The sequence below is a fragment of the Struthio camelus genome, chromosome 8 (assembly GCF_040807025.1).
Source record: "Struthio camelus isolate bStrCam1 chromosome 8, bStrCam1.hap1, whole genome shotgun sequence".
Taxonomy (NCBI): domain Eukaryota; kingdom Metazoa; phylum Chordata; class Aves; order Struthioniformes; family Struthionidae; genus Struthio; species Struthio camelus.
Window position 1 is genome coordinate 6,394,869 of NC_090949.1, and position 13,883 is coordinate 6,408,751.

Consider the following 13,883-nt stretch of genomic DNA (forward strand, 5'->3'; position numbering starts at 1 on the left):
GAATGCTTATAAGGCAGAAAGAAAACAACGTTCTGTACCTTTGAGATATTTTCCTGTTTTAAAGTCTTCCCCTCCCCCCCACCCCCTTCACAGGTAGTAGGTGTGTAACTTAACAACAGCCATAACTAAAGAGTTAATAAAATATAACTGTGCCATACTATAACTAAAATAACAAGCAATATAACTAAAGGGTGAGTAAAATACTGGAGAACTCTTGCAATGTTTTCTTTAGCAGTAAGCTGCAAGGATATTTGGTTCAACTTCCTCCGACTTCTGATCAGTTTATAGCCAGTTTCCGCTTTTTATGGCGTAGCATTCTTTCAGTATTTGCCCCTCTTTATTTTTGTAATGACCAGTTTATCTTTAAAATTGAATTGTGACAGCTGAGTGGATTTGTCCAATTCCTTGTCTGTAAGACTTGACCAAAAGCTTCCTGAAGTATGCTTAAAAGTGCTTTGAACTGGAGGTGGGTACAGCAAGGCTGCCATTGTGAAGGCTGATGGGAGGTGCATTATATGTCTTACACTTGCTTTTCTCTGGTGACTGGGTGGAATGTTCTTGGCTTATTGAGCGCTGACGGTTACACTGGCGATTGCTCAAATGACAGCCTTTTGATAGGCAATAGTGATATTGGTATATGTTGTACAGTATTACAGTTAGTGTAGGCTTTGTGCTCTGATTTTATCAGACGTAATCTAATAAGAGCTTAAGCCCCGTTCCTCCTATTTCCTTCCCATCCAAACATGCAAATAAGTAGGTGTTAGGCCTGGAGGACTGTGCTAAGAGGAAAGTCTTAACTGAAGAGGCAAGAACTGGTTTAAGGAAACAGTTTGTTCAAGGAAATGAACTGTCAATTAGAGTTCAAAACAGGGTTTCCAGCCAGGAGAGAGACCTTGAGGGAGGTGGTGGAGGGCAGGCCAGTTTAGTAGGCATGGTTAGCGTTCCTTTTGCTGTGGAAATCTGAACGCTCCAAGAGAAGCAAGAATTTCAGTGTGGCTCTTCTGGTAGGGATATGTGCGTGCACGTGCTGTAAACTCAGATTGTGCCAGAGTGCTGGTGTGTTTTCTTACAAGCTGTAATTCTAAAATACTCTAATTTTCCTTTCTCCTGTTTATAAAGGAGCAAAGCCACATCTCTGCGGGGGGAGGGGGGAGATAAATCCCCTTCTCTGCCTCTTGGAAAGGAATTTTTGGGAGTAAGCAGCTACTAAGAGCTGCTGTTTCATTAAGTACTGGTGAAGCTTGTTTGTTTTACATTGGCAGCTGCCAAATAGGGGAAAAATGTTTTTAAGTTAAATATTAATCTGTTCCTTCTCCTACTGCAGCTTCTCTTTTAAAAGATGTCTCTGGATGTGACTGCTGTGGAACAAGAGGAGCATAGAGTTCTGATACATCCTGACCTCAGGGTCTTCTAGTTTTATATAGCTTCATTTCAGTTTGTTAAATATGCTGCTATAGAGTTAAACTTGCTGCTCACTTGGCTGTTTACACATATTAGAAAGTAGCACTTTATAAGAATGCATTATCTGTTAGTAGCTTTTAGCTTAAAAGCTCTTGTGTCAGAAGAGGTGGACTTAGCATAGTGTTTCAAGTCTACCATCTCAAAATCAGTCCAAGCATGCCTGGAAAATGACACTGGTCAGCGATATAGCCCTCAATCAGTGGAAGCAAGACTCTAAAACACAGTTGTAGAAAGATCTCTGTGAGAGCCAGTCAGTGCTGCAGCTTAGACCTAGCAGTTCCTGTTTCAGTTGTCTGCCTTTACCTTGTTTAGTTAAGCTTCATTCCTGTTTCTCCTTAAACAAAAAAAAGCTGCTCTAGCTGTTTATGGTTCACTGCTTAATTCTTACGCTAAAGACACGAGAGCCACATGTCACAAATGGCCTTTCCAGAACACACCCTTTCTACATACAGTTTCTCACCTCTTTCCTTCCCTCCTTGAAAATGGCTTTCTCACTTTTGTTTCATATCAGGCTTAAAGATTAGAAGCAGCAGCAGCAGTAGTAAAGAATTTTAAAGGTGATCAGGGACACTAGCTGTTTTGAGTGGCTGATCATTAGGAGGACTAGCTCAAATGATACGTAGTTATCATGAAAAGACCTGATCCTTGAATCTGGACAGAAACTGGGAAAATCCCAGGCCGAAGGATGGCCAGGCAAATGGACACTTGCATGAAGACCAAACAAACAGAACATAACATGCCACTAGGTTTGTAGTCATTTCTTGAAACTTAACTGTCTCCTACACTGAAGATGAATACTGTCTAGCAGAACCTTCTGGAAAGGCTTGTGGTTCAGGAACTCATGCGTTCGCTTTCAGTCATACTTCATCACCAGGCTCAAGTACTGGGAAAACGAATTGTGTCTGAGGGCTTGACATTGAGGAACTTGATGCTCAGAAGTCCTATAAATCACTATCTTCTGAAGTGAAACAGTGCTTAGGATCTTTAAGTTCTCTAAGTTCTTAATGAAATAAAGTGAATGCATGTTGTGTGCGTTTGTGTGGGTTTTTGTTTGTTTTTTTTTTTTTGAGGGAATTCATGTTACCTACTTTCCTAGTCAGAGGAGTAATGCTTGCCCTGAGATTTGCACAGGGGCATCTCTTTTGATATAAAGAGTAAGAGAACTGGTACTGCAGCAAAGAGCATATAGCTATTCAGAGCTCAGTGTAGCACTTCCTACAGAAATAACTAACTTAAAGAGTGGTAAAATGTTCAAAACCCATCTGGTCTAAAAACCAGAAACTAAATAGCAGATCCTACCACTTTTTCCCAGTAACACTAGATTGGCCTCTGTGTAAATAGTGTTTGTACTGGGTTTTGTGCGAACTGTATGACCCCTGAGAATGGGAAATGTTTTCTGGAGCTTACTTAGTAAGCTGAGCTAAACTTCTATTGGCACCATAAAATACATGAAATACCTGCTACTCCAGATGCTTATGTGAAGGCCAGAATGTTTACTTTCCTGCTCTGTGTTGCATCTGATAGAGAAGATAAACATTATTCAAAGTCCTCTGGCTTGAGGTGTGTGAACAGGCCAGGATAAGCCCCGATGTTATCCAGGTTGGCTCTAACTGTTGGCAGGCTGATTGGGAGTATTTTGGTGATGCCTTGCCCTTTCCTCCTCTGACATCAAAAGCAATATAAATCCCTTATTGAAATGTATTGGAGGGTTAAACATCTTGTTGCTCTGTTTCCACTCTATCAGCAATTGAAGCCAGCTTTCATGAAGGAGGTGGACAGTCACTTCACAGAGTTTGTGAACAGTTTGGTGGCAAAATCGGCGCTCCTGGATTCTTCATCTTCCCTCTTTCCAGCTCCTTGCTCAGAGAAGGACCTACACAAAGCCAAGTAAGTCGGTTTTAGTTTGGTCCTATAACAAGGTTACACGTCCTGGGAGCTTTATTTCCTTTTTTCATCTTGAATGCTCTCCTTTCCTGTTTGCAGGATTTTGAGAGCCCCTCCAGAACATGGCAAGATATTTACTGCTAGGAGATCCCTCTTGGAGTGAGTGGCTTAACTTTTTATTTTCTTTCTGTGGGGAAAAAATAACAAAAAATACCCTAGCTAGCAAATTAGCTTTTTTCTTCCTTTCTCCCTCTCTTATGCTCAAACCCCTGTGGACTAATTCCTTTTTAATCTTCTTTTCTTTCTAGCACGTTTCTGCTACAACTTGCAGGGCTTTCCTAATGAAAACCTTAATTACAGTCCTCTCAGTACCACTGAGATAATGGCTAATTATCCTCTATCTGTGGATAAACTGAGGAAGTGGCAGGCATGGAGACTGACTTTCGAATTGTGCATTAGCTTTTGGTCTCTTGAATTGGGATGGCAGTGACAGCTACTTACCTTACTGTGAAATACTTGGAAAGCTAACATACTGGAGGTGTGATGTACTATGTCAATGGCCTGATAGCATTTGAATCTCTCCCTTAGTGAACTGTTTGAAGTGAGTCACATCAGGACCATCTACCACATGTTCATCGCTCTTCTCATTGTCTTCATCCTCAGCACGCTTTTAGTAGACTTCATTGATGAAGGAAGGTAAGAGTGCTTCTGGAAAAGCAAGAGGCAGGATTGGGAAGTGTACCCTTCGAAAGAAGTGGAGGTACATGAAACTGCAGAATGGTGAGGGAAGAAGGGAGAGATGCCTTTCTGGGATGCTTTTGGGGGAGAAAAGGGGCCAGGGGTTGACTTAAAACACATGCTGCAATTCCTATTGAGGAGGAGTGGTAACTTCAAATTAGATAGTTAAGCATTTACAAAATCTTGCAGATACAAGTGTAGTTCCCCGAGTGCTGTGGCCAGTGTAGTTGGGTCACATGCTTACTTTATCGCAAGACTGGCGTAAGGGAGGGGGGCTTCACTGAACATGGGCTGCTTTAGTCCAACCAGTGCCACTAGTGAAACAGCAGCTCTCAGCTGCCTGTGTTGGCTGAAGGAGGGCTATGTTTAGAAAAACTTTAAATAGTTTAGCAGTCCTTTCTCTGTTTAGAAGTAACGGTTCTGGAGAACTGTGTTTGTGCCTAAATAAAAATAGAGCCCTGTTTTTCCGTGTGGAAAACCTCAAGGATCTTGTACTCTGCAGGCAGCAAATTCTGAACGATATTGTGAAAGGCTGCTTTCCTCACACTTGCTTGTTACTTTAACTATTATCTTTTTGGCAAGCTGTATCTGCTGTACGCAAGTTGGATTACATGCTTATCTTGCTGATTATCTTCAGTGTATGAAACTATAGCTGTCTTGATTATAATGGTACCTTTTTTCTAGATACAAAAACTGACTTGTGCGGTACTGAACGTTGCTTAGCTGATCGTGACTTATGGGCACTGGGGGGGGTGGGAAATGAGCATTTACTTCTATAAAATCAACTAGTAGGGATGGCATCTTTGTGATTACTAAAAGGAGGAAAAAAAGAAAAAAAACAGCTGTTGTGTTCTCAGCTAGATCTGAATTTGGATCCAGTTTGTAATTGAGCCTCTACATGGGAACAAATAAATTGTGTTGCTGTTCTTGGCTCTACCTGTTCCTCTGAGCTTGGGTGAGAAGAGCTACTTAGATATATGAGTAAGCACTGGAGACTTTTTCGATTAATGAATAAAGTATTTGGTGCACACCACTTGGATATGTTTGGACTGACCATCTAATGACCCTAAGCCTTTTGGGTGACTTCTAAACTGAATCCATGTGGAACGCCTGCAGTTTTCACAACACAGGGTTACGTTAGGTTTGAGTGCAAGATGATTAAATGCCCTGTGCCTAAATAGTGGGGGAAAGCCTCTTTGGATGTTCAAACTCTTGGGGGAAAAACTGAAACTTGGAAGCAGTTGGTGATGTCCTACAGCTGTTCCCCAGAAGCTCTTTTGGACTCTGATTCAGCAGTGGATTTAGTCACATGCTGCTGCTTAGCAGGGATGAGCTTGAGCACGCTCTTAAAGCACATGCTGGTCTTAGCATGCTTAAGCCCTGTGGGCTTTGAAGGTAAGCTGTGCTTGACAGCACTGATGACCTGAGTCCATCTTTTCTCTTCTGATGTACTTTCTGGTGGTAACTTAAATCTGCAACAGACAGCCCTCTGCTTCTGAGCTGAAACTGCCACAGTGGCTTCTAACTGAACTGTCAAACAATTATGGTCTGGGAACTTGGCCTTCTGTAGCCATTAAGTTGAGTAAAAGTGTGTCTTAGTATTCAGTGTCCATTGTTTCGTTGTCTCTTTCTGTGTGCCTTCTAGGCTGGTCCTGGGATTTGATCTCTTGGTCTTTGTTTTTGGGAAGTTTCCTGTTGTCTTCTGCACTTGGCTGTGCATGTTCTCTGCCACAGTCATCGTTCCATATAGCCTCTTCTCCCAGTGGGCCCAGGGCTACTGCAGTTCCTCCCATCGTATAATCCGCTCTCTCTTCTATGGGATGCTGTTCACGCTCTTCCAGACAGCTGGGCTTGGGCTTGGACCGACCTATGTTGCTGTATCATATACTCTGCCTCCAGCTTCCCAGTTTATTGTAATACTGGAACAGGTGGGTTCCTGCCCGGTATCTTTGGGTACACTGAAGTTTGCTTTCAAATGGAAAGGGCCCTTTTTCCTGAAGGGTCAGAGGTGTGGTTGGATTTTTTCATATTTGTTAAATTAAGCCAGGGCTCTGGATGGAGTTAAGCTTTGAGGTGAAGACAGATTTCTGAGAGGCAGGTCTAATGAGAAAGAGGAAATAGTAAACTTTGTTTTGACCTGGAAACCACTCTTGTTTTTACCCTGTGTTGAGGGACTTTATTATTGTTTTCAGAACATACTTCAAGGCTGAAGTTGTGTTTATTTCTAGCTGTCTTGTGGCTGCTAAATGCTTTAAAAACAAGCTTAAGAGCCTCTTGTGTCATAGTTTAAAGGAAGCTGTAACGTTCCTCTGAAGCAGAAATAAATAAAAACATGCAGTCAGCCAGTAGTTCCTGTTTTCCATCCTCTTCCCAAGAAGCAGCAGTCTGTAAGATAGACCTTTATCAAGAGAGGAGTTCCCTTTTTTGGGGGGGGTGGGAGGGAGTTCATGTGGAAGATCTGCCAGACCATCTGGTTAAGACAAAGATGGCCAGAGATGAGAGTGCTGGCTTGAGGAATTAACTTTTGACTAGTCCTTCTTTTGGTCCTTCAGTTTTAAAACAGAAAAACCATGCATAGCTGCTACAGACTTTGAATGTGACACCACACTGCCTTATTCCAACCTGGTGGGAACTGGAATACATATAACCTCAAGGACTCTGTTTCAGGGCTTGAAAACATACTGGGCTATTGAAGTGGATAGTCTTTTTGTTTCAATTTTAGGTTGATGTTAACTTATTAATGATTTCTTGGCCTGATTTGGGGTCCTTGCATCAGCTGCAGTCTTATTTGTGTAAATGCAGTATTTGACTTTCCTGAGTCATGACTGTTACTGCATATGTCTCCTTGCACTGTTTTAATTCCTGTCAGCCAAACAGGCTTGTGGGCAGAAGAATCATCCTTTTCCTTTTAAAAGGGGTAAGTTGGGAAGTTACCAGGATGTTGAAGGGGTTGCCCCGAAATTCCATCTCAATCTCCCTATCTTACAGGTTCGTTTTATTATGAAGGCTCATTCGTTCATCCGAGAGAATGTTCCCCGGGTCCTGTCCGCTGTGAAGGAGAAGTCCAGTGAGTAACTTGCCCAGCTTTTTCTGACAGCAGGATGCAAACAGCTCTTGCATTCTCTCCATTGCTTTGACTTGGCCACACGAATGGGAGAAAAGTAATATTTCTCCCATGAGTAGGTGGGGGAGCTGAAGAGGCTCTGGGCTGGCGTTCTGCCTCATGGATTTCAGCCTGAATCTTTTGACTTGGTAGTAGGTAATGAGACAGATTCTGTTCTGGTCTAAGCTATCAGTCTCAAGTCTTGCTTCAACAGGACTCCCCTTTCTTTGCTTTCGTCAGCAGAAAGTATAGGGGCTGTCTTTCTGCCGCCCACTTCAGTACCCGAGTTGAAATGACAGCAGTTCTAGAAGCGCAGAAGCTCTTTCAGCAAGGCGTATCAGAGCTGAACATGAACCCACATGTTGATACAGGCTGTAGAGCTTCATCCTCCCTGGACAGGGAGAAAATGTGATACCAAGGTGTTAGCACAGCACTGTCTGTCAGTAACCCTGGCTTTTAAGCTATGTTTTACGAGAGTAATTCCATCTGCTAACAGTCTAGCTTGCTTTATTTTCTCTGGATATCCTACGCTCTTCACTTCAGACTGATCTTTTTGAAGTGAGATGGGTAGTAGGTTGTGAAAAGGTGCTGGGGAGACTGGACCTTTTAGTGCACAGATGCAGTATTGCAAAGTTGTGGTTTTTTTTTTTTTTTTCCCCTTCCCCCTTCTTCCAGGCCCTGTACCTGTTCCCCGAATTACGCAATACCTGTACTTCCTCTTTGCTCCCACCCTCATCTATAGAGACAACTATCCCAGGTAATGTGAACAACGTCAATAGAACATTAAAGTAGTCTTAAAAACTGACACCAGTGTTAAGCGTCCCTGGATGCGATCTATTAGATTTGAGTTAGAGCTTTCACATAGATATGGTTAAGTTGGTAACTTGGCAACTTAACAATTCTGATCTTCTCTCTTTGGGAAGTGTACCTGAGGTGAAACAAAGAACTACTACTGAGTATCTGGAGCGATACGCAAGTCTTGCAGTAGGCTTGCATGTTGAGTTTCATGTGGTGCTAGTAAACAGCTCCATCTCTTAAGTTTGAGGAGGTAGGATGAATCATTTAAAATAGCGTTCCCAAACAATTCTGTTGCACTTTGACAGTGTCAAGTCAGCAGTCCTTTATGTCGCTATTGGGTGGATCACCACCTCCTACATAGTTGCATAATGCTACTCTGAAGGTAGTTTCCCACTTATGGACTTGTTGTAGTTATCTTGCTGTAGTTGAAAGGGAGGAACCAGCAATCCGGGCAGACATCTTGTAAGATGTCAACAGATGACGAACCTCTGAATTTTAAAAACAGGTTCTTCAGGGCATAGGTTAGTAAAATCGGTAACTGAGTGGAGTTTTTTGCTGCTCTGAGGTTACATTTAGATATGACATTGTGCATCCTTTTCCTAGGAATCCCACGATAAGATGGGGATATGTAGCTACCAAGTTTGCACAGGTGAGTAATACAGCTGACTGACTAATGTATTTTCAGAAATCATCCAAACTGTGTTGCTAAGCAGTTATGCCTTTGGCGCTAAATTGCTTTTTACTTGGTGTGGGCTTGCTAGGAAAGAAGACCTTTCCGTGATTAAAAACGGAGATTGTGATCTTGCTGCGTTAATGGTTGTGTCCAAAAAAACTCCCATGCTTAACTGAGCCTTTAGAGTAACTTTCTTAGACTCCATTCCATACAAACAAACTGCATTTTGGGTGAAGGGGAGGGGGAAGCAATGTCCGTGCTCTGACCATCTTTACATGGTTGTACTGCATTGGCACAACTAACCGTGTGCAGATGTTCGGACCAATTTTGAAATAAATGAAATCAAGTCTTCAGTAGTTATTCAAGCTTAAGTCTGACCTGATCTTCACTTCAGGGTCAAAAGAGAACCTGTCTGGACAAGAGCTTCAATAGCTGCTTGCAAATGTGCTTCGGAGTAATGACTGCATGAATTTGGAGGGGGTGATTGAAGCTTTTGCTTTCACACAATGCATACCTGTTAAAACAAAACAAAAGAAAAAAAACCCAAAGCATGAAAAGGCCTTTGGCCACTTTCCCTTTGACAAAAGGAAGTGACAAAGCACACAGATGGCTTACAAGCAATTAGTTCACTTAAAGCAGTGGCTTGCATTTTGACCGTTTTGACCTCTACTTCTGGGAGCCAAATAAGCTCTGAGGTGGTTTGGCCTGTTAACATCTCTTCTGGGAAAAAAGAAAGGTGAACTTTAATATTAAAATTGAACGACAATAAGTTTTCAATTGCTTCTGTTCTTGTCTGACACCTAGATCACAAGGTAGTTTGCACACTTACCTTGGCGTTGGCATAAGTCTTTTGTGTCCTAACTTAGAACTTGTTAGGACCAAGAGGAACTTAAAACAGCTTTTGGCTGTCAGCGTGCTGTAGAGGTGGTTGCAGTTTGCTTCTGTAAGGGTCCAGGCAGGAAGTTTATTAGTAGCAATGTAAAATAAAATTAGTAGCAATGTAAAATAAAATTCTTTGACTTGTGCTGGCAGCTGCTGTTGCTCTTCTCCTGGAGCTGGTGTGATGTGTTAAGTGCGTGTTTCTCTCATGGAGCCAAACTCTTGTTCCAGGTGCTTGGTTCACTTTTTTATGCTTACTACATTTTTGTGAGACTCTGCATTCCTCAGTTTCGGAACAGTAGTCAAGAAACTTTTAATCTTCGAGGGCTAGTCCTCTGCATCTTCAACTCCATTCTGCCAGGTAAGGCCTGGATCCATGGGTGACTACATCTACAGGAAGAGAGGTGGGAAGGAGGGGGAATGCTTGATAGAAGAGTCACTAATGACAACAGCACTTTTTGTCCCTTCAAAAGTAGAAGAGAAATCTCTCCTGAGGGAAGCAGCAGGCAAAGATCAGCAAAGGAGGTTTTGTGGGAAGGCTGTGGTGATGGGATGCCAAACTTCAGAAACAGCAGCACAAACTGAAAGCCTGGGTTTGAATTTAACCGTTTGCAAAGCCAAGTTCTAGGCTCTGGGTCAGCCTTGCTATTGCCCTCTGACGTAAGAGTGACCCTGCGTGGTGAGAAATCGAAATGCATTACCTTTTTGTATAGGTAGCATAAAGCTCATCTGTTTCAGTATGTTTAAGAACAGTCTTGACTGTGTTGCGTGTTCCTGGTTAAACCTGAGCAAAAACACTACAAAATCAGTCTGACTCTTCCATGTTTCTAGGTGTACTGATTTTCTTCCTGGTTTTCTTTGCGTTCCTTCACTGTTGGCTTAATGCGTTTGCTGAAATGCTGCGCTTTGCAGATAGGATGTTCTACAAGGTAAGAAGTACAAGCTATAGATTGTTATTAGTTTTCCATCCACAGTGTCAGCTTTTCCTTCTCTTAACTTGAACGGAAAGGTTAAGAGAAGCAAGCTTTATAAAGCTTCTAGAATTCCTTTCTCTAATGGAATGGAAAGAGAAGGAAACTGCAGACTGTTTTACCAAATGGAGCATCCAGAGTTTTGCTTGTTTTACACTGTTAGGGTTTAAATTTGTTGCTGCCCTGTAGAAGGGAACTGGCCTATTCGGCAGTCTGAATTTTTCTAAGATAATGTGGCTGGTACATGAGCAGAACCAGCCACCGGACCTGTCTAACGGCTCCATTAGCACTCTCTTCTCTCATAGCAGCCACTGCAGTTTGAGATGATGAAACTATACTTAGTACAGAGTAAAATGTTGGAAGTACAATGAAACACGCTATTTCATGGTGCAACTTGTTATATTGGCTTGGTGTTACTCTGATCAACGTCTTGGTATCCCCGAAAGGACCTGTAGAATGCATTAGGCTTGTTCAGATTTACTCTTCATTCAACACTTTCAGGACTGGTGGAACTCTACTTCCTATGCAAACTACTACCGAACCTGGAATGTAGTAGTACATGACTGGCTCTATTACTATGCCTACAGGGACTTCCTTTGGGTGAGTAGCAAAGAATAGATTTGCTTGTTTGGTTTTTTTTCCCCTCAAACAATAAGGCCTTTTTTCCTCCCTCCTCTTCCCCCCCACCCAATTGTCTGGAAATGGGGAGATTTGTAAGCAGAGAGTTAATGAAATATGAGTAAGAAATTTGTAGCCATTGTCCTCCTTGGGACAGCTGTGGGCTGGCTGGGATGGCTGTGAGCTGATGGAGTTCTGCAGTGGCTTACACCAAACAAAGTAGATCTAACCTGCCACCTTCTGTCTCTGGTTTAAAAAAAATGCTGCTGTCACAGTGGGATTGTTTCTAGAAACCTCTTTGGAACTGAGGAGTATCCAAGCCATTGTTTTTTTTCAGCAGTAAGAAAAAGCAGTTCCTTTAGTGGTGTTTAAGAAGTTGCAATTTCCTGTCTCAAGCTTTGCCAGCAAACTTCACTAGCTGGATAGGTTTGGAGTGAAGTAACTCAAAGATGTTTTAGGCAGGGGAACACTATATAAGCACAAACATGGCAAAGTTTGTAGGCCTTGTGAATAAGGGCTTGTATGTCTGAAATCTTGTCTGTTCTCCAGCTACTACAGTGGTAATATCCTATAAGCCTTGCCTTACAGTAGTCTAAAGATATAGGCTACCACTGTGTTTTGTTAAAAGTTAATTAAAGGTTATTTAAATGTTTAACTATTGGGCAAGACAGTATACTTGTCAAAAAGCAGCATTACTGTCTGTGGATAAGTCTATAGCTGATTCAGCTGGGGTGATGTGAGGATCCCTCTTAGAGTATCTGTTGTTCAGTTTAAAGTCCTCTGTGTAAAATGGAGGTCTGAAATACAGTCTATTTGAAGTGTGACAGTTGACTCAACAGTCTCAGCTCCTGTTCCTCTACTTTAATGAACTAGATATTTCATGAGTGGACTCAAGCTGAGTACTCATTCAGCAGGTCAGAAAGAGGTCTGAAGATAAACACTTAAAATCTTAGATGTGCTAAAAGCACATAGCATTTCACGTATCTTGGTTGGAGCAGGCCTTTCTTAGCTCGGGTAAATGACTTTGAAATGAATAAACTAAAAACACAGCAAAATAGCTTATAATCCTTGGTTGTCATCCTCTTTCTTGCAGTTTTTTGGTAAGAAATTCAAAGCAGCAGCTATGCTGTTAGTCTTCACTGTCTCAGCTGCTGTGCATGAATATGTCCTGATTATCTGCTTTGGCTACTTCTATCCAGTTCTCTTTTGCCTCTTCATGTGCTTTGGAAGTAAGTTCCTGAGAAGGAATATGTGAGTGGGTTGTAGACTTTGGGGGTTGGGTGGTGAGCGTGATTCCCAAATACGTTTTTTCTGCATAAAAGACAACTGGTCACATTAGGTTTCTTGCTCTTGACTCACGGGACCGTTTCTTGTCCAGGAGTCCGCAAATGCGGGCCCAAACCTTTTGAATGGGTTTGTGTGGCTAAGTAGCTTAGCGCAGACATAGTGGGTTTGCAAGCTTGGGACTTAGGGGGTCAAGCAAGGCATGGACAGGGAGAAGGAGAAAGCTGTGTCTAGTATATTGCTATTCATGTGATGTTATACATATTTTAATAGCGCTGCTTCCTCTTAATTGAATTGTTACATGTCAGCAGGTTGGAAATCTTTCTCTTTAGAGCTACTTAACTATTCTAGCAAGGAGAAGAGCCCGTTATTTACAACTTAGGGCTCTTAGCACTTTATTTTGGGTTCTGAGCTAGAATGAATTAGGCTAGAACTCTAGGACACCTCTGCCAGCATGTCTTGGTTCCCTGCCTGGCCCAAACAATACTGATCCCAAGCAGAGACAGAGCTGTGCCAACTCTTTGGCAGACAATGGCATTCTGATTCTTGCTAGCATCGGATCAACTCATAGGACTTGCTATATTGCCAGCTATAATTGGGTTTGTGTGCACTGTACGGACCTTGTGCAACAGCCTTGTGTGTTGCTCAAGCCAGAGACTTAGTTGGAGGGTAGGGGGAGGGGAGGGACAGGGGAGATCCAGTAGCATTGGTGGGTCTTTGATTCTTTAGTCTTGAGGGTTTTTTCTGAATGTTGCCTCTCGTTTCACTTCTTCCCAGTGGTCTTCAACTTCATTCTTAATGACCGTCGGAAGGGCCCCATCTGGAATGTGATCATGTGGACATCTCTTTTCCTGGGCCAAGGTGTCATCATTTGCCTCTATAGCCAGGAGTGGTATGCCCGCCAGTACTGCCCTCTGGAAAATGTGAGCAACTGACCTTTCCTATGGAATAACTGAGTATGCAAGCGGCTTGTCCTTTCTTGCCATGGGGACAGGGTGGGAATGGAATGGCACGAGCCTTTCTGACAGTATACTGTATCAGTTCATTAAGATGCGCTTACTCTAGAAACTGTAGAGCCTCTAGGAAAGCTTTGTCTAACAAAAGTGCTTTCATTAGCACTCTTTCTGTGCCTATGGTATGTTGCTACTTGAAACTGAGGGTGTCTTTCCCACGTCTCTGAGAGGACGTAAGCCACTACTTGAGAGTATGTTAGGCCATTCAGGCTGCATGAATGGAACAGCAGCCCTTGGCCAGTGAGGTCAGGAGAACTTTTTCTAAGGTGCCCACAAAAACTGAGTCTGTCCTCTCCCAGGCTAGTGTGGGTGGCAGTGAGTTTGTCCCTTGTAAAGCAGAAAAAGTAAGAGTACAACTCCAAAATCAAATGGGCAATTTATAGCTCGCTTTCTTGATATCCAGTTCTGTTCTCAATTTAAAAAAAAAAAAAAAATCCTGCTGTGCTAGTTGACTTCAGTCT

At 42.5% G+C, this 13,883-nt stretch overlaps 1 protein-coding gene across 14 annotated transcripts in view; it reads left to right on the forward strand.

Moving 5' to 3' along the window:
- Window positions 1–13,883, forward strand: part of SOAT1 (sterol O-acyltransferase 1) — a 30,778-nt gene that overhangs the window by 13,600 nt on the left and 3,295 nt on the right. For 13 of the 14 annotated variants that reach the window (XM_009672727.2, XM_068951799.1, XM_068951795.1 and 10 more), the window contains 12 exons: window positions 3,206–3,348; window positions 3,445–3,504; window positions 3,934–4,041; window positions 5,729–6,011; window positions 7,072–7,150; window positions 7,862–7,943; window positions 8,588–8,633; window positions 9,768–9,897; window positions 10,368–10,465; window positions 11,009–11,107; window positions 12,219–12,354; window positions 13,187–13,332. In XM_009672727.2, the coding sequence (XP_009671022.2) occupies window positions 3,206–3,348; window positions 3,445–3,504; window positions 3,934–4,041; window positions 5,729–6,011; window positions 7,072–7,150; window positions 7,862–7,943; window positions 8,588–8,633; window positions 9,768–9,897; window positions 10,368–10,465; window positions 11,009–11,107; window positions 12,219–12,354; window positions 13,187–13,332 (1,410 nt within the window). The remainder of the gene's footprint in view (window positions 1–3,205; window positions 3,349–3,444; window positions 3,505–3,933; window positions 4,042–5,728; window positions 6,012–7,071; window positions 7,151–7,861; window positions 7,944–8,587; window positions 8,634–9,767; window positions 9,898–10,367; window positions 10,466–11,008; window positions 11,108–12,218; window positions 12,355–13,186; window positions 13,333–13,883) is intronic. The other variant, XM_068951802.1, reaches the window with a different exon arrangement.